The sequence below is a fragment of the Hypanus sabinus genome, chromosome 9 (genome assembly GCF_030144855.1).
Source record: "Hypanus sabinus isolate sHypSab1 chromosome 9, sHypSab1.hap1, whole genome shotgun sequence".
Lineage (NCBI taxonomy): Eukaryota > Metazoa > Chordata > Chondrichthyes > Myliobatiformes > Dasyatidae > Hypanus > Hypanus sabinus.
In genome coordinates, this window is record NC_082714.1 from 74,602,533 (window position 1) to 74,624,265 (window position 21,733).

General features: G+C 40.9%; 1 protein-coding gene across 1 annotated transcript in view; it reads left to right on the forward strand.

Moving 5' to 3' along the window:
• Positions 1–234: 234 nt before the first annotated feature.
• The window catches only part of LOC132400059 (V-set and transmembrane domain-containing protein 2-like protein), a 196,578-nt gene continuing 175,079 nt past the window's right edge, over positions 235–21,733 (forward strand). The window contains exon 1 of the mRNA XM_059981143.1: positions 235–373. Coding sequence (XP_059837126.1) covers positions 298–373 — 76 coding nt within the window. The 5' untranslated portion in view covers positions 235–297. The remainder of the gene's footprint in view (positions 374–21,733) is intronic.

The following is a 21,733-nucleotide window of genomic DNA, read 5'->3' on the forward strand; positions in this document are numbered from 1 at the left end:
ACTTTGATTCTTGCAAGCGTGGTCCTGGACACCAGAAATTAGGTAGAGAAAAAAGAAGGCAATCCGGAGTGAATTCATCCGCGCGGTGAGCAGGCGCCCACGTGCTCAGCTCCGTTCTGCTCGGAGCGTCTCCTCCGCTACATTGTCGAGTACCGCAGAGGCGGCAGCTCCCGGAGAGTAGCCCGCACCAGATCAGTGGGGAAACCGGAGAGGTTCGGGCGAAGATTTGCTCAGGCTCCGGTTCGGATTTCCAACACCTAAGCCCGACCTATGTAAAAACGCTGTGTCGCAGGCAAGATGGGGAGGTTTGGAGTGATTCTAGGAGCTTTGCATTACCTGGGGCTCTACGTTCAACTCTCCGCTTCTTCACAAGGTGAGAATCAGCTCTTGGCGATTCCGCTCGAAAGGTCCAGTGCGAGCAGCCGCGGAGAATAGACTTGGACCGTACTTAGAATTAACGGCACAGGCATTGCGCTTTATTTCTTAACCATAGAATATAACTTAAAGTTCCCATAGCTGCAATTAATGTCTTGATTATAAATTAAGGATTTAAAAAATATATTCTTTCAGTTTATGTATTTATAAGGAAGCTAGGTAGGTTAAAATCCGAATCGAGTCTACACCCTACCATTTATATTTATGTACTATATTTATAAGCGTTGACTTCTAACAGATGGAAAACAAATATTCAAATCAAACATAGGATTTTATTCAGGATGGAAACTTCCTGCTCCCATTAGGATGATGGAACGCCCTGTGGTAGGCAAGAATAGAAACTGAGGAACATACAGTATAACAAATCTCGCCATCCTTGTGCATCTGTGTGCGATCTTGTATATCAAGCCGTAATTGTACCATAGATTGCAAGTAATAATTAACCATTTGAAAACCAGTCAAGTGTTTGGAACGACTTTTAATTAATTTCTTTCTGTAGTTCGCACTGAATGACCGATAAACCTGCAATGCTATTTGCTTTGACTTCTAACTATTACATTTCAAAATAATAATTAATTCAATGATTACAAAAGTTGACAACATGTTTGAATAGAGAAACGTCATGCTTATAATTTTTTTCTTTTAATCGGTGGTATCCGACCTGGCTGTGACTGACTACAGTCAAAGAGTAAGCTTGTCTTAGGTATTTGTAAACTGAGAGTGGAGTTGTGGACCTCTTTAAAAAGTTTGTCTCCTAAGTTATCTGAGATTAACATGGTATTTATGTGTATTTCTTTTCTGTTAACCGTGGAGGGAGAGAAACAGTGGTTCTCTCCTTGATTTCCCAGTTTGAATGCTGAACTGTGTGAATGGTAACAACAGAATTCCACCTCCACCTTAGGCAGCGTCTAATAAAGTGACCTCTGAGTGTATGTTTGTGGTCTTCTGTTGCTGTAGACCATCCACTTCAAGTTTTGATGTGTTGTGCATTCAGAAAAGCTCCTCTGCACACCACTGTTGTAACACCTATTCTAACACCTGGAAATGTGCAGATGCTGGAAATTCTTCCTTAGGAAGGGTCTCGGCCTGAAACGTCAACAGTGCTTCTCCCTATAGATGCTGCCTGACCTGATGTGTTCCACCAGCATTTTGTGTGTGTTGTTATTCTAACACCTGTCAGTTTGAACCACTCTCATTATTCTGTCTGACTTCTCTCATTAACAAGGTGTCCTCACCCACAGAAATGCCCTCACTGGATGTTTTATTTCTCTGTGAACTCTGGAGACTGTTGTGCATGAAAATCCCAGAAGATCAGCAGTTTCAGAGATTCTCAAACCATCCTGTCTGGCACCAACAATCATTCCACAGTCACTTAGATCACATTTCTTCTCATTCTGATACTTAGTCTGAACAACAACTGAACCTCTTAACTGTGTCCATAACCCTTAATACTGCCACATGAATGGCTGATTAGATATTTTCATTAATTAGCAGGTGTACCTAATAAAGTGGCCACTGAGTGTATTCTTCTGTTTCTGTACTCAGCGTGAGTAGACATTTGACATCACAGAGCAGAAGCAACCCTGTAAAGATTCACATATCTGAGAGAAATATTATATTAATATTATCTGAGAGAATATTACAGCTAATGTGGTGAACCTAAACATCTGCTCTCAATGACTGGACTGGCCCCAGCTTTTGGTGGGGTGGGATGAGACCAGTGAAGGGCGGGGTGATATGCAGCGGAGGTTGGGGGGTGGGGGTTGGGGAATAATTTGGCAGCAAATCATAAACATAAGGGATTCTGCAAATACTAGAAACCCAAAGCAACATACACAAAATGCTGGAGGAACTCAGCAGGTTAGGCCGTATCTATGGAGAGGAATAAAAGAGTTGACATTTCGGGCCAAGGCCCTTCATCAGGACAGCATCCTGATTATTAAATATGATGACTCCATTCAGGAGAAGCAAGCTGTTTCAATATGTGCCTTGTCTTATTTTCCATAGATAAAATCTAAAATGGTTCCCTCCTGGGGTCTGGTGTGCATGAAATTTAATGTGTTGAAATGCATTTTCCTGAAAAGGTCCAAAATATCTTAATATCTTAGTTATTTTTGACTGTGTGTATCCCTGTATTTGCCAAATAGCACACTTGTTCAGAGCAGAACAAATAAACTTTTTCTAAGCATCCAAATATACAAATGATTGACAACACTCAGTGTTCCATCCAGCCTCCCCCTCAGCTGTGACTATCTATTTATCTCCACAATGACAAACCCCACCCACTCAATAGTGCAATCTTCAGAGAAAGCCAAAATAAAAGCCTAAACAACTTTGCCACAAAATGTATACTTTTATAAACTTAGTGATTTTTTCAAGTTTATATATTTAAATATATATGCAATTAAAAAATTATTTATTTAATATATTTAAAACTATATTTTATCAATAGATATTTAAAATGATACAATAAAATAGAATAACACATTTGCAATTGGAACAGAATAGTATTGAAAATTGAAAAATGCTTTTGGGAATTATTTCCTTACCCAGCATTGGGGTGTGAATGGCACAAATCAAGGCAGGCTCATAAAAGTAAACTGTGTCCCCAAACATGTCCAACACATAATGCTTATTTGTATATTAGTCTAGAAAGCTGCATGCACAGATTGTTACAGCTAGCTAATGAGTGTTTGCTATTGATTACACTGGATGAATCATTTTCCCCATCAATGGACTGCGTTATCTCAATATCTATAAAAAATGAAATCCTGTTGGTTTCTAGGGGTATGTTTTAATTTACAGACATTGACAGTTAATTTTCATTTTGACAGCTTAGTTCCGGCAGTACTTTTAATTTACAGAGGTGAAAAGCTAATATTCAGTTTGAAACACAGGATATTTCATGAAAATGTAAGATATAATTAAAATCTGCATCAAAAGCTGTTCCTGTTCAATTCCTTTTACTTACTGCTGGATTCGGATGGAGGCAGGCTGTGGTGTTCACTAGAAAAGTGAGAATGCCCCCTGGTGATAAGAACAGATGCCCAGTACATTGATAACGAGTCAAAGCCAAAAGATGTTTAAATTATAATTAACCATTTTATTCTTTATAGACATTTCATCAAGAATGTGATGGTTGCACAATCATAGCCTTTGCATTTTGATTTGCATTATGTTCTTTTCTCAATGCACAACACTCAGCATAGTGTATTTAAACAAGCACCTTCTCTTTGTCCACGACAAAAGGCAGGACTTCCACATAAACTCCTTTTTAAATTTCACTTCTCACTCCCATTCCAGCATGTTGATCTTTGGCCCACAGTGCAGTAATGATGAGGCCACATTCAGGTTGGAAGCCCATTTCTATAACTCAGAGTAATTTCTCCCCCATCACATTTCTTTTTTCTATTCCCCATTCTAGCTCTCCTCTCATTCCTTCTTTTCTCCTCACCTGCCCATCAACTCTCTCTGCCTCTCCTCTTTCCCTTTCTCCCATGGTCCACTCTCCTCTCCTATCAGATTCCTTCTTCAGCTCTTTGCCCCTTACAACTATCACCTCCCAGCTTCTCACTCAATTCCCCCTGCCCCCACTTACCCATCTACCCCCTCAGTTGGTTTCACCTATCACCTTCTAGCTTGTAGATCTTCCCTCTCCCAACCTTCTTGTTCTGGATTCTGCCTCCTTCCTTCAGTCCTGGCATAGTTTCTTTGCCCAAAGCATTAACTGTTTATTCCACTCCGTAGACTTGTTGAATTCCTCTAATATTTTGTGATAGTTTGTAAAAAGTATGCTTTCTTCCCAGATACATCAAATATCTTTCCTTGGCTTATAATGTTCTTTGCTTTTGTTGGGCATGGGTATTGATGGAATAGGCCAAATTGCCCATTCTCAATTTGCTGCAGAGAATTTTGTTATGAGTCACTTTCTTGAGTTAATATGGTTTGTATGTCGAGGTTACATCCATGGTCGTGTTATGAGGGAGCTTCAGGATTTTTAGCTTGCAGGGTCAAGAAAGATCTTTTCATCAGTACAGTGTGTGACCTGGAGGTGTGGTGCCTTTGCCATGCATCCATTGTCCTTATCCTCTCAGGTTGTCAATGTTGGAAGTTCTGGAGGTGCAATCAAAGAACTTTTGCTAATTAAACCACAAGACCATTTATCATTTCAGTGGATCTGTCCTGGGCCCAGCATGTAAGTTCCAATACAAAGAAAGTGCAGCAGTGCCTCAACTTCCTTAGACAGTTGGGAAGATTTGACATAACATCTGAAACTTTGACAAACTTCTATAGATGTGTGGTTGAGAGTACATTGACTGGTTGCATCATGGCCTGGTATGGAAACACCAATGCCCTTGTCATAGAAAACGTACAAGAAGTAGTGAATATAGCCCAGTACATCTCTAGTAAAGCCCTCCCAACTATTGAGCACATCTAAACAGAACACTGCCGCAGAAAGCAGTATCCATCATAAAGGACCCCCACTATCCAGGCCATATTCTTGCCATCAGGAAGAAGGTACAGGACCCTCAGGACACACACAACCAGGTTTAGGAACATTTATTACCCCTCAACCATCAAGCTTTTGAATCAGAGGGGATAACTTCACTTAACTTCACTTGCCCCATCAGTGAACTGTTCCCTTAACCTATATATTCATTTTCAAGGGCTCTTCTCCTCATGTTCTCAATACTTATTGCTTATTTATTTATTATTCCCTTTTGTATTTGCACATTTTGTTATCTTTGTATGATGGGCATTTTTCAGTCCTGTTGGATGCAATCTTTCATTGATTCTATTGTGTTTCTCGGATTTAATATGTATGCCCTCAAGAAAATATATCTCAGGGTTGTATATGGTGACATGTACATACTTTGATAATAAATTTCCTTTGAACTATGATCATAGACATTAGAACAGAATCAGGCAATTCGTCCTATTGAGTCTGCTTCACCATTCCATCACGGCTGATTTACTATCCCTCTCAACCCCATTCCTCTGTTTTCTCCCCATAACCTTTGATGCCTTTGCTAATCAAGAAACTATTAGCTCTGCTTTAAATATACTCAATGTCTAAGCCTCCGCAGCCATCTGTGGCAATGAATTCCGCAGATCACCAGCCTCTGGCTAAAGAAATTCCTCCTAATCCTTGTTCTGAAATGGACATCCCTCTATTCTGAGGCTGAGCCCTCTGGTTCTCAACTCCTTCCACTATAGGAAATATCTTCTCCATGTGTCAATCTAGGCCATTTAATATTTGATAGGTTTCAATGAGATCCCCCTTCATTCTTATAAAATTGGTACAATATCTAGAAAATATAGAGATAGCTGCCAGCTTCTAATACTTCCCCTTACCCTCATCTTTATGGCCAGAAATATCGACTGTTTGTTCCTCTCCATAGATGCTGCCTGATCTGCTGAGTTACTCCTGCATTTTTTGTGCATTGCTCTGGATTTCCAATATCTACAGAATCATTTGTGTTTATAAACACCCACTGGTAATGAAGAAAGTTAATGCCAATGAAGGATATGCTGGTCAAGTGAATTGCTTTGTCCTAAGTAACATTGAACTTCTGAAAGTGCTGAACCTGTACATATCCAGACAAGTGCAGAGCTTTTTGTCGTATTGGTGACGTACTATGTTGATGACCCACATACTTTAGGTTCCCACAAAGTGTTTCAGAATTAAAGGAAAAGCTCTTCCTTGGTTTGTCTTGGGGGCAAATTACAGTACTTAAATTCAAGTTTGAGCAAAGTACACTCAGTGGCTACTTTGTTAGATGAACCTGTATGCCTGGTCCCCTGTGAATCAGCCAATTATGTGGCAGCAACTCAATCCATAAAATCACATAGACATGGTCAAGAGGTTCAGTCGTTGCTCAGACCAAACATCAGAATGGGGAAGAAATGTGATCTAAGATGCTTTGCCCATGGCATGATTGACAGTGCCAGATGGGGTGGTTTGAGTATCTGAGAAACTGCTGATCTCCTGGGATTTCCACACACAGCAGTTTCTAGTGTTTACAGAGAATTATGTAAATAAAACAACAACAAAAAACATACAGTGTTCAGCAGTTCTGTGGGCAAAAACACCTTGTTAATGAGAGGTCAGAGGAGAATCACTAGACTGGTTCAAGCTGACAGGAAGGTGACAGTACTCAAATAACCACAAGTTACAACAGTGGTGTGCAGAAGAGCAACTCATCAGATCAGGCGGCATCTATGGAAAGGAGTAAAGAGCTGTTATTTGGGGCGATATCCTTAATCAGGACAAGAAAGGGAGGGGAAAGAAGCCAGAATAACAAGGTGGAGGAAGGGGAAGAAGTACAAGCTAGATGGAGATAGGTAAAGCCTTCAAAATCTGTCACTCGATTAATTGCTGCATAGGTTATGCCAATGACATAATGGAAAATAATTCTTTTACTTTAATTGGCAAAATTTTGTAAAGCATTGTTATTAAGTGGTAATGGAGCATTTTATGCTATTTCTATTTTTTCATAAAAGTGATTTGAGGCAAAAGAATAAAGTCATTCAGTATTTTATATTCTACACAAATCCTCAAGACACAAACCTGAGAGATATTACTGGAACCAAAATATTTAATTTAACAACCTTAAATACAATGCACCTCCATCATACAGTCTATCCCAGATTACCTAGTGTTATGTGATATACAACATATTAATAACATAAAATCAGTGAGATTTTCTGGCGTCTGATATATTTGTACTTTTCATGGAATTAAACTTTCAGAAGTGGTTCGCATACCAAAGGTACATTGGAAAATAAAATGCTCGAGCCAGAGACGTAAAAAAATGGGTTTTGATCAGAAGGAGGAAAAAAAGGCAGCCACAGGGTGGATTTCATGAACAGGAGGTGACATCTAGTCTGCATAATGACTTTGTGAAGTATTGGAACGCAATTCACAGTGAGGTGATACTATACGTGTTGCAAGGTCTAACATATTCTCTGTCTAAACCTTAAAGTAGATTTCAGGATGATTACATTACAGTACAGTTAATAAACTGAGAAATGCCACTCTCATTTTAAAGTTGCTGTAAGCTTCTGAGACCGTGTGCCATGAATAATAGAAATTTGGGGTAGTGAAAGATGCCTTCAAGCCTATTGTGACCAGGCGGACAGACTAAGACCTACTGGAATAAAGCCATTGTACCTTATAGCTGGAATTCCAGAGTGGAGCCTGTAAATTACAGAATGTTATAAACACAAGAGATTCTGCAGCTTCTGCAACAAGTGATTTTTCCCAGTGACCAACCATTTTAATTCCACTCCCCACTCCTATTCTGACATGTTGATTCATGGCCTCCTCCACAGCCACAATGAGGTTACTTTTAGGTTGAAGGAACACTACTTCATATTCCATTTGGGTAGCTTCCAAAACATCATTTATCTAACTTTTGGCAATTACTTCCCATCTTGCACCTCTCTTTTTGCATTCCCCATTCCAGCTCCCCCTTTACCCCTCCTCACCTACCCATCACCTCCCTCTTTCCTTTCTCCCAAGATCGACTCTCCTCTGCTTTCAGATGCCTTCTTTTCTCAGCCCTTTACCATTCCCCTCCCCACTAACTTACCTTCCCTTTCACCTGCTTCACCCATCACCTTCCATCTTGCTATCTCTTACTATCTTTCCTTTCAGTTAGTCCTGATGAAGGGTCTCAGCCCGAAATGTTGACAGTGCTTCTCCTTACCACCATTTTGTGTGTGTTGTTTGAATTTCCAGCATCTGCAGATTTCCTCATGTTTGACCTTCTATCTTGTGCTCCTTCCCCTACCTCTGCCTTCGTATTCTGGCTTCTTCCCTCTTCCTTTCCAGTCCCGATGAAGGATCTCAGTTCAGAACATCACTTGTTTCTTTCTTTCCATAAATACTGCCTGATCTGCTGATTTCCTGCAAAATTCTTCATGTGTTACTGCTGAATATTATGTTTCACAAGCTTTTTTAAATATATGTGTGATGTGGGTTGTCCTTCTTGCTATTGTCAGGCAGTAAGTTCCAGATTCACAATACATTCCGAATAAAATAAAGGAATGTATTCTTTATACCATTGCATTCTTTATACCACTTAAATCTATTCCTCTCAGCTTCTCATCCTTTACTCAGGAAATAGGTCATTCCAACTCACAGTATCCAGGCCCCCAGTAACATTATAAACATTGATTCTGTCTGTCCTCGGTCTCCACTGCTCCACTGAAAATATCACCAATCTTCTCATCATTCCTCATCACTAAACACCACTATAAACAGCCTTCCGACCTTAGAAAATTCCACTACTGATTTTTCCTTTTTCCTGTTGCCTGAACTTTAGGTTTAAATTGCTGCCTTCCCTTGGATCCTCCGGGCTTTTGCCTTCCTGACTAATTTATCTTCTGAGGCATTCTGAAAAGCTTTGCTAAATTCCACATATTCCACAACAAATGTGTTCCTTGGTGCCTCCTCAGAAATGCATTCGTTAGCCGGGCACACACCCCCTCAACAAGAACCGGCTGGCTGAATTTGACTAATCTCTGCCTTTCAGAAGGATGATTTATATCGTCCCTTGGATTTTTTTCCCAATAATTTACCCACCACTGATGTTCGGCTGACTGGCCTATAATTACTCAGTCTGTCTCTTTTTCTCTCTTTTAAATGAAAGCCTTACATCAGCTTTCATTGTTCCCTGGTGCCGAGCCATAATCAGAGAAGCTTGTCATACTAGAAGTATCCACTATGTGCTTTGGATATTTCGGATGTTTTTCACCAACTTTTTAAAGTTATCACTTGAAAAATGAAAGCACTGTTAATATTGATGTGCTCTTGAGTTTCTCATTGATTCAAGTAATATACTGTCTCTATATTATTCAAGTTTATTGCAGCTGTTTCATAAACTCACTCAATAATTAATTTAGAGATACAGCAATCTAGCTATATAACCCCAGCCTAATCACAGGACGATTTACAGTGAACAGTTAACTTACTAACCAGTGTTCCTTTGGACTCTGGGAGGAAATCGGAACATCCAGAGGAAACCCACTCACTCACGGAAGGACGTACAAGCTTCTTGCTGACGGTGCCATAATTGAACTCTGATGCCCCGAGCTGTAATAGTATCACACTAGTTGCCACTGCCTACTGCTGTGCCCGTTAGTCACAAATACCAATGTATGTATGAAATACTGATGGCAGAATAGTTCCATCATGGACTAGGTGGACTGAATGGCGTGTTTCTGTGCTGTTGTGTTTTATTATTCTATGATTCTGATAAATGCCTATTACTAATGCCCAAAATGCTAGTCACTTTTATTTACACTTCTCTGAAAATATGTCAAAGTCTACCACAAGCCTTAGGAAAATAACTGGGAAAATTGCTACTTCTTTTCTTCAAGAATCACAATCAGAATCAGGTTTGTTATCACCAATATATATCATGAAATTTGTTGATTTGTGGCAGCAGTACAATGCAATACATAAGGATAATATAGGTTACAATAAAAATATATTTTAAAAATTAAGTAGGGCAAAAAGAGAGCAGGATAGGAAGAGGTGTTCATGTGTTCGTGGACTATTCAGAAAGCTGATGGCAGAGGGAAAGAAGCTGTTCGGGAATCTGATGGCTTTAGGCTCTGTACCTCCTCCATGAAGGTAATAACAAGAAGGTAATAGCATGTCCTGTGTTGTTGGGTCCTTAATGATGAACACTGCCTTGGACTACATAGGATTTCCGTTGACGATCTACTGGTTTTGCCTTGTTAGTTTCTATATTTTTGATTACTCACATCATGTGTAGTACATGAGATGGAATATTAATTAACATATTTAAATTAATGAATTACTCTTTTCACCTATCCAAGCAGACATGGTGTAGTTTTACCCTATTGAGTAAGGAAGGAGAATTTACAATTACACCACAATGATAATGCATTTTAAAAATCATCATACAATGAACAGGGAATTTGCTGCTGTTTCCTTATTTAATCGGCAATTTATATCTTGTACAAGAGCAAATATATGTTTTTAAGGGGTGTGGACTAATCCCATTCTAAGATTAAAATACACTTAGTGGCAATTTTTTTAGGTACACCTGTTAATGCAAATATCTAATCAGCCAAACACATGACAGCAATTCAGTGCATAAAAGCATGCAGACGTGGTCAAGTGGTTCAGTTGTTGTTCAGACCAAACATCAGAATAGGCAAGAAATGTGATCTAACTGATTTTGCTCATGGATTGGTTGTTGGTGCCAAACAGGGTAGTTTGAGAATCTCAGAACTCTGGGATTTTCAGGCGCAATAGGTTTACAGATTTTAGAGAGAATGTTGCGAAAAACAATGAAGAAAAATCCAATGAGTTGGTGTTCACCTTGTTAGTGAGCGAGTTCACTGGAGAATGGCCAGATCAGTTCAAGGAAGGCAACGAAAACTCAAATAACCTGGCGTTACAACAACGTTGCACAGAAGAGCAGCTCTAGCATGCAGCACATCAAACCTGGAAGTGAATGGGCTACAGCCCCAGAAGACCATGAAGATACACCCAGTGGCCATCTTATTAGGTTCAGGACATTCTGTTTAATACGGTGCTACTGAATCCTTGTGACAGGGAAAGAAATCCGACTAAAAACATTACCAATAAAATATTTACTGAAGCAAATTGTGGCCAACTATCCCTGCAAACAATGAAGAAGTAAGCAGAGGTGAAGCTGATTCAAAGGATGAGCCGTACTGGTGCATCACAAAGCTGGAATGCAACTTGTTCACTATGGGGGTCGCAGGCAGAGTTGGTATTGCTGTCGCTGTTGGAGTGAATAGTTTGGAGAAGAGTTGAGGCGAAAGAGTTTCGGTGTCCCTCCACCTCATTCGGGTGTGATGTTGGATTGCTCCACTCACCAACCTGATTCAGTGAGATTGAGAATGACTTCAGGTGTGTCATTGCGCCAGGGCCCAGGAAAGAGGCGCTACCCGGTTGCTTGGACAATTTAAACGCTATCCCAGATAGACTGGAAAGCCTGAGTGTCAGGACAGGAGGCAAGGGTCAGTCTGATTTTGCTCGTTCTTCTGTGATGTTCATTCCTCTTTCTGGAAGCTGTCCTGAGCCCCCTGGTGTTTTTGCTCTGCTAATATGATGAACTGAAATCAAGACTTGGGCCTACTCTTCTGGATGCTCTGGGAGTGGATCTAAGGTTTCAGTCTGGTCCGGAATGCACTTGTTTGATTCTATCTTTTGCCTGATGTGTGTTTTTTCCCTCTTTCTCTGAGCAGTGGTTTTGGTCTTCCTTCTGTTTAATTGGGTTATTCAGGTTTCTTGCTTTGTGGCTGCTGGTAAGGTGCATAATAAAGTGGCCAATGAGTGTATACCTGTATTAACATTTTTAATATTGTGATGCATTTCCATTAAATGATAACCTTCTGAGTCGGGAACAATGGAATAATTTATTTTATCATCTGATTCCTGCATATACCTGAAATATTAAGCAATTGATCTAACCACAGGCCTTTTCCTCCCTCTGTAGGCAGATGACTAACACAACACACGTATAATTAACAGGTTATCAGGGATTCAAATACTATTATCCAGGAGAGATGTAGAATTAAATTTAGGGTGACTATGACAATCCCAAATATTCTATACGGTGATTTGGTTTAAGTTTCAATTCCATTATCTAATAGAAAAAGAGGAAACGATATAGGAGCAACAAAAAAAGGCCATTTTGCCCAATCAGTCTGCTCCGCCAATCAATCATGGCAAAATGTAAGTTAGATCATTTTTAAATTATCATAAATAGAGAAATCATATCACAGATTTAATAAAACATCAAAATTTTCTTCATAGTTTAGCAAGTTACATCATGATTGAGAGTTAAAAACCTCAATATGATAAAGACACAAAAACACAACCCAATCAGAGGATTAAAGAAACATTCAAGCTTATAACAACTTAGTAAAAAATAAATGAGTGTAATTCATATTAATTAGTTTATAAACTAATTATAGATGAATGCTTTAGTATGTTAATGGGAAGCAGTGGAATGCTTCCAATTCTGCAATCATGTCAGAAGTTAACAACTCATTTGTACGTTCATGACTTATCAAGTCTTTCTCCTGTAAGTGATGCGTAAAGTCAAAATAACAAATCATTCATGTACTGGGTCATTATGTGTAGAATTTTAAAAGAACATACACAAAAAGATTATCCAGATTATCTAGCACAATCTACTGCGTCTTGACATTTATCCATAAACCTCTCTGAGATTGCAACATAACATTCGCAGAATCTGTCATCAGTTTACTGTTAGGATTGGAAAACAGTCCTTCAAAGAACATACAGAATAGACAATAGGTGCAGAAGTAGACCATTCGGCCCCTCCAGTCTGCACCGCCATTCTGAGATCATGGCTGATCATTCACTATCAATACCCAGTCCCTGCCTTGTCCCCATATCCCTTGATTCCCCTATCCATCAGATATCTACCCAGCTCCTTCTGGGTCATAAGATATCAGAGGAATTGAGACAGATTGACATTAGGAAAGAAACTGTGATGAGTAGACTGGTAGGACTGAAGGCTAATAGGTCTGCATCCGAGGGTTCTAAAAGAGGTGGCTCAGGAAATTGCGGATGCATTGGTAATCATTTTCCAATGTTCCTTAGATTCAGGATCAGTTCCTGAAGATTGGAGAGTGGCTAATGTTGTCCCACTTTTCAAGAAGGGAGGGAAGGAGAAAATGGAGAACTATCGCCCTGTTAGCCTAACGTCAGTTATGGTAACAGAAACATATTTTAAACATCTTGGTAATTTCTATTGAATCTCTTTGAGAAGAATTCTTGACATTCTGAATATACAAGAAATATTCTTAATTGCATTGAATAAAATTTATCTGTTAATTTGCTAAAAGACCAATTCAGAGCAAACTGGTAGAACACGAATAAAATTTAATATTCAATTTACAGTAATGATATGGGTATAACTGAGTAATATTACAGAACGTAAATAAACAATGCACATTTAATCTCATTGTTCTTTAAAGTATTTTCCTTGCATTGTTTTCTTGGGCATTGTGTGAATGTCGCTGATTAAATGCAGGATTTATTGTCTGTCTATAATTGCCCTTGAGAAGGACATGTAGTGAAGCAGCCTTCTGAACTACTGCAGTCTTTGTGATGAAGGTGTTACTATAGTCCTGTAAGGTACAGACTTCATTTTGATCCAATAATAAAAAAAATCAATGGCAATCTTCACTCAGTGGGCACTTTATTAGATACCTCCTGTACTTAATAATGCGGCCACTGAGTGAATGTTCATGGTCTTCTGAGGTTATATTCATGCTCCTCTGCTGCTGTAGCCATCCATTTCAAGGTTTGGTACGTTGTGCATTCAGAGATGCTGTTCTGCACACCACTGTTGTAATGTATGGTTATTTGAGTTACTGTCACCTTCCTGTCAGAAATGCTGCACACTGGATGTTTGCTTGTTTTTCGCACCATTCTCTGTAAACTCTGGAGACTGTTGTGTTTGAAGGTCCCAGGAGATCAGCAGTTTCTGAGTTACTCAAACCACCCTGTCTAGCGCCAACAATCATCCAATGGTCAAAGCATCTTAGATCACATATATTCCCCATTCTGATATTTGGTCTGAGCAACAACTGAACCTCTTGACCATATCTGCATGTTTTTCTGCAATAAGTTTCTGCCATATGAAAACCTGATGAGATATTTGCATTAAGGTGCGGGTGTACCTAATAAGGTGGCCACTGAGTGTATATCCAAGCTGACATATAACATGGGAGGAATCATGCAGATTGTTCCACACACTTGACTTCCCCAAGTGGAGGCTGTAGGCTAAGAAGGATGTTTGAAGATCCATACCTCAAATCCAGCACAAAGGTCATGGTCTTCTCCTCAACAGCCTCTCCCCTCTCTCTGGTGTCCCTACTCCTTCCCTTTCTCCAACGGTCTACTTTCTTTTGCTATTAGATTCCTTCTTCGTCACCCTTTACTTCTTCCATCTGTACACCTTCTCACATTATCCCCCCACTCACACCTACCTACCGTCATCCATCACCTTCCAACTTGAGTTCTTTCCCCTCTCCCCAACCATCTTGTTTTGGACTCTTCCCCTTTCCTTTCCAGTTCTGCAGAAGGGTCTTGGCCTGAGACATTGACTGTTTATTACTCTACATAGATGTTGCCTGAGTTCCTCCAGCATTTTGTGTGCTTGCTTATGGTCTAATAGTTTGTCCTTGTTGCCTGCCTTACTACATTATCTACCTCTACAGTGGACTGGAAAGATGCTGTTAATGCTGTTCCCGAGAATTTCCTAGACCCACTGGAGCAGAAAAGTGAACCACATTCTGTGTCTTTTCCTTGCCAGCATTTGCAGTCTGCCCCACTAGACGTGACACTTCATTCTTGTGCCAAACATCAGGCTTCTGAATCAGATGCTATAGATCAGGCTCTGTAATGTAAGGTGGAATGAGGAAAAGATTCAAGGGTGAGGCTGAAAACCACTGTAAAAAAAAAAAACCCAACACACACCAGCTTCCGGGAATCCTGGCTGTGTCATGAAATGTCAGGAAAAGCATAGAGAACCTGGAGCCCATAAGTCAGTAGTACCCAGAGGCTGATTTAAGCTGCCATAGACAGGTATCACCTCACAAACTTGGCACCAAACAACTGCCTAAAAATGAAAAGCAGTAGATGTTGTGGTTTGCAGAGTTCTGTTGAGAAAGCTTGACAACTTTGTAGGTCATAAACACAAGATATTCTGCAGATGCTGGAAATCCAGAGCAACACAAAGAAAATGCTGGAGAAACTCAGCAGGTCTGGCAGCATCTATGGAGAGGAATTGACATTTCATGCCAAGATGCTTCATCAGAACCGGAAAGGAAGCAGAAAGAAGCCAGAATAAGAAGGTGGGAGAGGGGCAGGAATACATGCCAGGTGAGACCAGGTAAGAGTGAAGGTGGGTGGGGGAGGAGCAGCTCCTGATTCCATTCTGTTTCTGATTTGGATGTCTTGCTGTGCTGTTACTGAAGTCAGAGATTAGTTCAACGGTGACGAGAACGGGAAACTGGTGCCAAGAGCTGCAGGCAAACTGGCCCATTGTCACTGTTGGTAGTAATGTAGGACTGACCAGAACAGAAATGGCCACTCTGGCTCACCTCACCCACACTAACCATGGTGCTTTCCTGCTCTATTCCATTGCCTTCAATTAGACCTTTCCTACACCTTTCCCACTGAAGTACCTGTGCAAAGGGCTTTTAACCTCTTGGCCTTTCTTACTGAATTGCCTGTCCAAATGATTCATAACTTATATTGCTTTCCAATGAAATACTTGTCCAAACGTCTTTTATCTGCGTTTATCTCCTCCTCCTTCTTCATTCCAGATAACCACCACTCTCTGAACAACTTGCCCCTCAGGTCTCCTTTGAATTTATTCCCTCTTACAATCACCTGGGCCCTAGAATTCTAGGTGCTCCCTACCTTGAGAAAAGAACTCCACCTATCTGATATGCACCCCTCATAGTTTCATAAACATCTGTCAGGAAGCCTGTGAACATTCAATGTTCTTACAATGATAATTCTTTTGAATGTTAATATTTTCCATATCACTAGTAAATCAGTAGACAATGGTTAATGCAAATTCCATGCTATTTTGTAACTCAGAATTTCAAAATACAGTCAAAAACTTTGCCCACAGCAGTACAGCATGGAAAAGGGCCTTCAAACCATCCAGTTTATGCCCAGTCCCGCACCCCGCACCTCTGTCAAATACCTCATTCTCCTACACTCCAGGGAATAAAGTCCTAACCATTTCAATCTTTCCCTATCACTCAGATCCTCAAGTTCTGGTAAATTTTCTCTGCACTCTTTCAATCTTATTGACAACAGGTAGGTAACTAGAACTGCATAGCATATTCAAAATCTGGTCTCAACAACATCTAAATTAAATATCTGTAGAGCATTTTTAAACAGCCAATAAAAGGCAAGGAAAATAAGATGTGCTAGAACAGTCATCACAGTTAGAATACTAGATATTTATTGAGTGCATACTACTTTCCTTCCGTATTCCTACAGCAGAAGGAAAAGAGTGTGCATTTGGATATATCTCAAAGAATCTTAGCAGAGGAGGAAATAATTTAGTCTCATCATCTGTTCTGTGTCAGAAATCCCATTTAATCCAATCCCTGCTCATTGCTTATGTCCTCAATGTTCTTTCCTTTGTGTTCTTAAATGTAATTATGACAAGATTAATAATTTCTCATGATCACAAATTCTATACCTCCACTTACAATGACAATGGTCACTGATCCACATCTACTGTAATAAATGCTTCGAGTTACTGAACCATTCATCAGTGTTGGTAATTGTTCAGCTTTGTTGCTTTCCAGCTATTTCATGAGATTGTTCATTTCTATTAGGTTCCTCTTTAGTTTCTCTGTACCAGTGTCACCCTCCCACCAACGAGCACATCTACAACAATCACCACTGCAGGAAAGCAGCATCCATCGTGAAGAACCCCCACCATCCAGGCCACGCTGTCTTCTCATTGCTGCCATCAAGAAATAGGTACAGGAGCCTTGGGTCCTACAACACCGTGACCAGGAGCAGTTATTACCCTTCAGTCATCAGGCTCCTGAACTAGAGTGGATAACTTCATTCACTTCAACACTGAACTGATTCCACAACTTATGGAGCGAATGTTGAAGGATTTTGGCCTGAAACATTGATTGTACTCTGTTCCATTGTACTTGGATTCAAGTGCAACCTGTCTTTTTTGTACAGGTCACGCCTGCCCCAAAAGAGGTCCCAATGATCTAGAAAGCTGAATCCGAGGGGGACCAATATCCTGACGGGGAGATTTGCTAAGGCTATTGAAGAGAACGTAAACTAAAATTGCTGGGGGGTGGGAACCAAACTGAAGAGATGCTGGTGGGGCAGTTGGCTCACAAACAGAGAAAGCTTGTACGCAGTGTGAGAAGGAGGATATGCAGATGATAGAGAAGGGATGCACTCAGACTGATGGCTTAGCATCATGAACAAAATAGGTGAACATAAAGCATAGATCTGTATTTGGAGCCATTACAGAGACTTGGATAGCTCAGGGGCAGGAATGGCTACTTAGAGTGCCAAGTTTTATATCTTTTAGAAAGGACAGGGAGGGGGGCAAAAGAGGTGGAAGTGTGACACTGCTGTCAGGGATAGTGTCATGGCTGCAGAAAAGAAGGAAGTCATGGAGGGATTGTCTACTGAGTCTCTGTGGGTGGAGGTTAGAAACAGGAAGGGGTCAATAACTCTACTGGGTTCTTTTTATAGACCACCCAATAGTTACAGAGGAGCAGATAGGGAGACAGATTCTGGAACAGTGCAATAATAACAGGGTTGTTGTGATGGGAGATTTTAATTTCCTCAATATTGATTGGCATCTCCCTGGAGCAAGGGTTTAGATGGGGTGGAGTTTGTTAGGTGTGTTCAGGAAGGTTTCTTGACACAATATTTCTCCTACAAGAGGAGAAGTTGTACTTGATCTGGTATTGGGAAATCAACCTGGTCAGGTGTCAGATCTCTCAGTGGGAGAGCATTTTGGAGATAGTGATCACAATTCTATCTCCTTTACCATAACATTGGAGAGGGTTAGGAGCAGACAAGTTAGGAAAATATTTGATTGGACTAAGGGATAATATGAAGCTATCAGGCAGGAACTTGGAAGCATAAATTGGGAGCCAGCTGTTCTCAGAGAAATGCACGGAAGAAATGTGGCAAATGTTCAGGGGTTATTTGCATGGCGTTCTGCATAAGTATGTTCCAATGAGACAGGGAAAAGATGGTTGGGTACAGGAACCGTGGTGTACAAAGGCAGTTGAAAATCTAGTCAAGAAGAAAAGAAAAGCTTATGAAAGCTTCAAAAAACTAGGTAATGATAGAGAACTATAAGATTATAAGGCTAGCAGGAAGGAGCTTAAGAATGAAATTAGGAGAGCCAGAAGGGGCCATAAGAAAGCCTTGGCAGGCAGGATTAAGGAAAACCTCAAGGCATTCTACAAGTATATGAAAAGCAAGAGGATAAGATGTGAGAGAATAGGACCAATCAAGTGTGACAGTGGAAAAATGTGTATGGAACTGGAGGAGATAGTGAAGGTTTCTTAATGAATACTTTGCTTGTATTCACAATGGAAAAGGATCTTGGCGATTGTAAGGATGACTTACAGCGGACTGTAAACACTGAGCATCTTCTTAGGTTGTCCATTGGAATCTGATGACAACATTCACCCCTTTAATGGTTTGAGATTTTTGATGACTATACAGTCCTATCCTGGACGCACAAGTTCTATTGCAGGTGGGACATGTACCGTTAGTGGTGGTAGTGATGGCAACCGTGGCTGCCTTTCTCCTGGCTCTCTTCTGCTGTCTTCTGGTTGCTCTTTCCATCTCCAGAATATGAACCCCGTCCCTACACAGTTGTCGCCAAGTGTCAGCAGCAACATCCTCCAGGTCCTCGGGTCTGATCTTGCACTTCCTTAAAGGATTCTTCATCTGATCCTTATAGCGCTTCTTCGGCCCTCCAGCTGAGCATCGAGCATGATGTAGCTGGCCGTATAACAGTCTGCGGGGTAGCCGACATGGGGGCATCCTTATCATGTGCCCCAGCCACTGCAGCTGATGCTGGGTGATTATGGCCTCAATACTTCTGCAGTTGGTTTTTACAAGTATTTCAGTGTGAGGCACCCGCTCATGCCAAGTAATTCCCAGGATGCGCTGAAGGCAGCTGATGTGAAAGCATTCCAAGGACTTGATGTGACAGCCATAAAGGAGGTTGGTAACACAGACTGCTTGGTATACAGCGACCTTTGTGGAGGGACAAAGGCTCTTGTTCTGAAAGACTGTAAGCCAAAGTCTCCCAAAGGCAGCTGATGCCTGTTTAATGTGGCTCTGGATGCCGTTGTCAATGCCGCTATCCTCCGAGAGAATGCTCCCCAGATATTTGAAAGATGGCACTACTGACAGCTTTTCCTCACCAACAGTGAAAGCAGGTAGGGTGGGTGGGACATTAGCACTCCATTGGCAAACCGCTTCTGTCTTGGTGGTATTGACAGTCAGCCCCATCCTGCCGTACACTCTCACCGCCACAGCAAGGACAGTCTGAAAATCCTCTGGAGTATGGGCCGCAAGAGCACAGTCGTCTGCATACTGCAGCTCCAGGACCCCCTCTCTATGATCTTTGCATCATCAATGGAGACGGGAGAGGTTCTGGAGGACTGCAGGATTGAAGATGTTGTTCTCTTATTCAAGAAAGGAGTAGAGATGGCCCTGGAAATTATAAACCAGTGAGTCTTACCTCAGTAGTTGGTAAGTTGTTGGAAAAGATCCTGAGAGGCAGGATTTATGAACATTTAGAGAGGCAGAATATGATTAGGAATAGTCAGCATGGCTTTGTCAAAGTTAGGTCGTGCCTTATTTGAGGATGTGACTAAACACATTGATGAAGGAAGACCAGTAGATGTAGTGTATATGGATTTCAGCAAGGCATTTGATAAGGTCCCCCATGCAAGGCTTATTGAGAATGAAAAGAGGCATGGGATCCAGGGGGACCTTGCGTGGATCCAGAACTGGCTTGCCCACAGAAGGCAAAGAGTGGTTGTAGATGGGTCATATTCTGCATGGATGTCGGTGACCAGTGGTGTGCCTCAGGGATCTGTCCTGGGACCCTTTCTCTTTGTGATGTTTATAAATTACCTGTATGAGGAAGTGGAGGGATGGGGTAGTAAATTTGCTGATGACACAAAAGTTAGGGGTGTTGTGGATAGTGTGGAGGGCTATCAGAGGCTACAGCAGAACAAAACTGGGCTGAGAAGAGGCAGATGGAGTTCAACCCAGATAAGTGTGAAGTGGTTCATTTTGGTAGGTCAAATATGATAGCAGAAGATAGTATTAATGGTAAGACTCTTGGCAGTATGGAGGATCAGAGGGATCTTAGGGTCCGAGTCCATAGGACACTCAAAGCCGCTGTGTGGTTAAGAAGGCATATGGTGTATTGGCCTTCATCAACCATGGGATTGAGTTCAAGAGCCGAGAGGTAATGTTACAGCTTTATAGCACCCAGTTCATACTATACTTGGAGTACTATGCTCAGTTCTGGTCAGCTCACTACAGGAAGGTTGTGGAAACTATCGGAGGAGATGTACAAGGATGTTGTCTGGATTGGGGAGCATGCCTTATGAAAATAGGTTGAGTGAACTTGGCCTTCTCTCCTTGGAGTGATGGAGAATGAGAGATGTATCAGATGAGAAGAGGCATTGAGCGTGTGGATAGTCAGAGGCTTTTTGTCAGGGCTGAGATGGCTAACATGAGAGAGCACAGTTTTAAGGTGCTTGGAAGTAGGTACAGAGGAGATGTCAAGGATAAGTTTTTTATGTAAAGACTGGTGAGTGCGTGGAATGGGCTGCTGGTGATGGTGTTGGAGGCGGATACGATAGGATCTTTTAAGAGACTCCTGGACAGGTACATGGAGCTCAGAAAAGGGCCATGAGTAACCCCAGGTAACTTCTAAAGTAAGGACTTGTTCGGTACAGCTTTGTGGGCCAAAGGGCCTGTATTGTCCTGTAGGTTTTCTATGTTTCTAATTAAACTCTGATCTCTGATGCCTTGAGCTGACATAGCTTTGCGCTAACCGCTACACTACCATGGCACCCACTGGTTAATTTGTTTGTCTTTGTTTCATTAATTCACGTGTTTATTTTTAATCTAATGTAAATACTTGCAAGAAAATGAATCTCAGGGTAGTATTTGGTGACATATACTTTGAAGTTTGAACAAGGCAATTTCCTCGTGGGTTTGACACCTTGTCCGTAACGGGGTGGGGATAAATCAGCTCACAATATCCAGTTGTTGTTTAATCAGATCTAGCATAGCTTTGATTTTGTTTGCTGAGCATATGTATACACTAGAATACAGTGTAGGAAAGCATGTGGTCATGCAATTTGGTAGAAGGAATAAAGGGGTAGACTATTTTCTAAATGGGGTGCAAGTTTATAAATCGAAGGTGCAAAGGAACTTGTGAATCTAGTGCAGGATTCCCTGAAGGTTAACATGCAGGTGGAGTCAGTGGTAAGGAAGGCAAATGCAATGTTAGTATTTATTTTGAGAGGACTAAAATATTAAAACGAGAATAAGCATTGTTCAGACCAATGTGTATTGTGAGTATTGTGAGCAATTTTGGCCCTATATCTAAGAAAGGAATTGTTGGCCTTGGAGACGGTCCAGAAGAATTTCACAAAAATGATTCTGAGAATGAAAGCATTAATATAT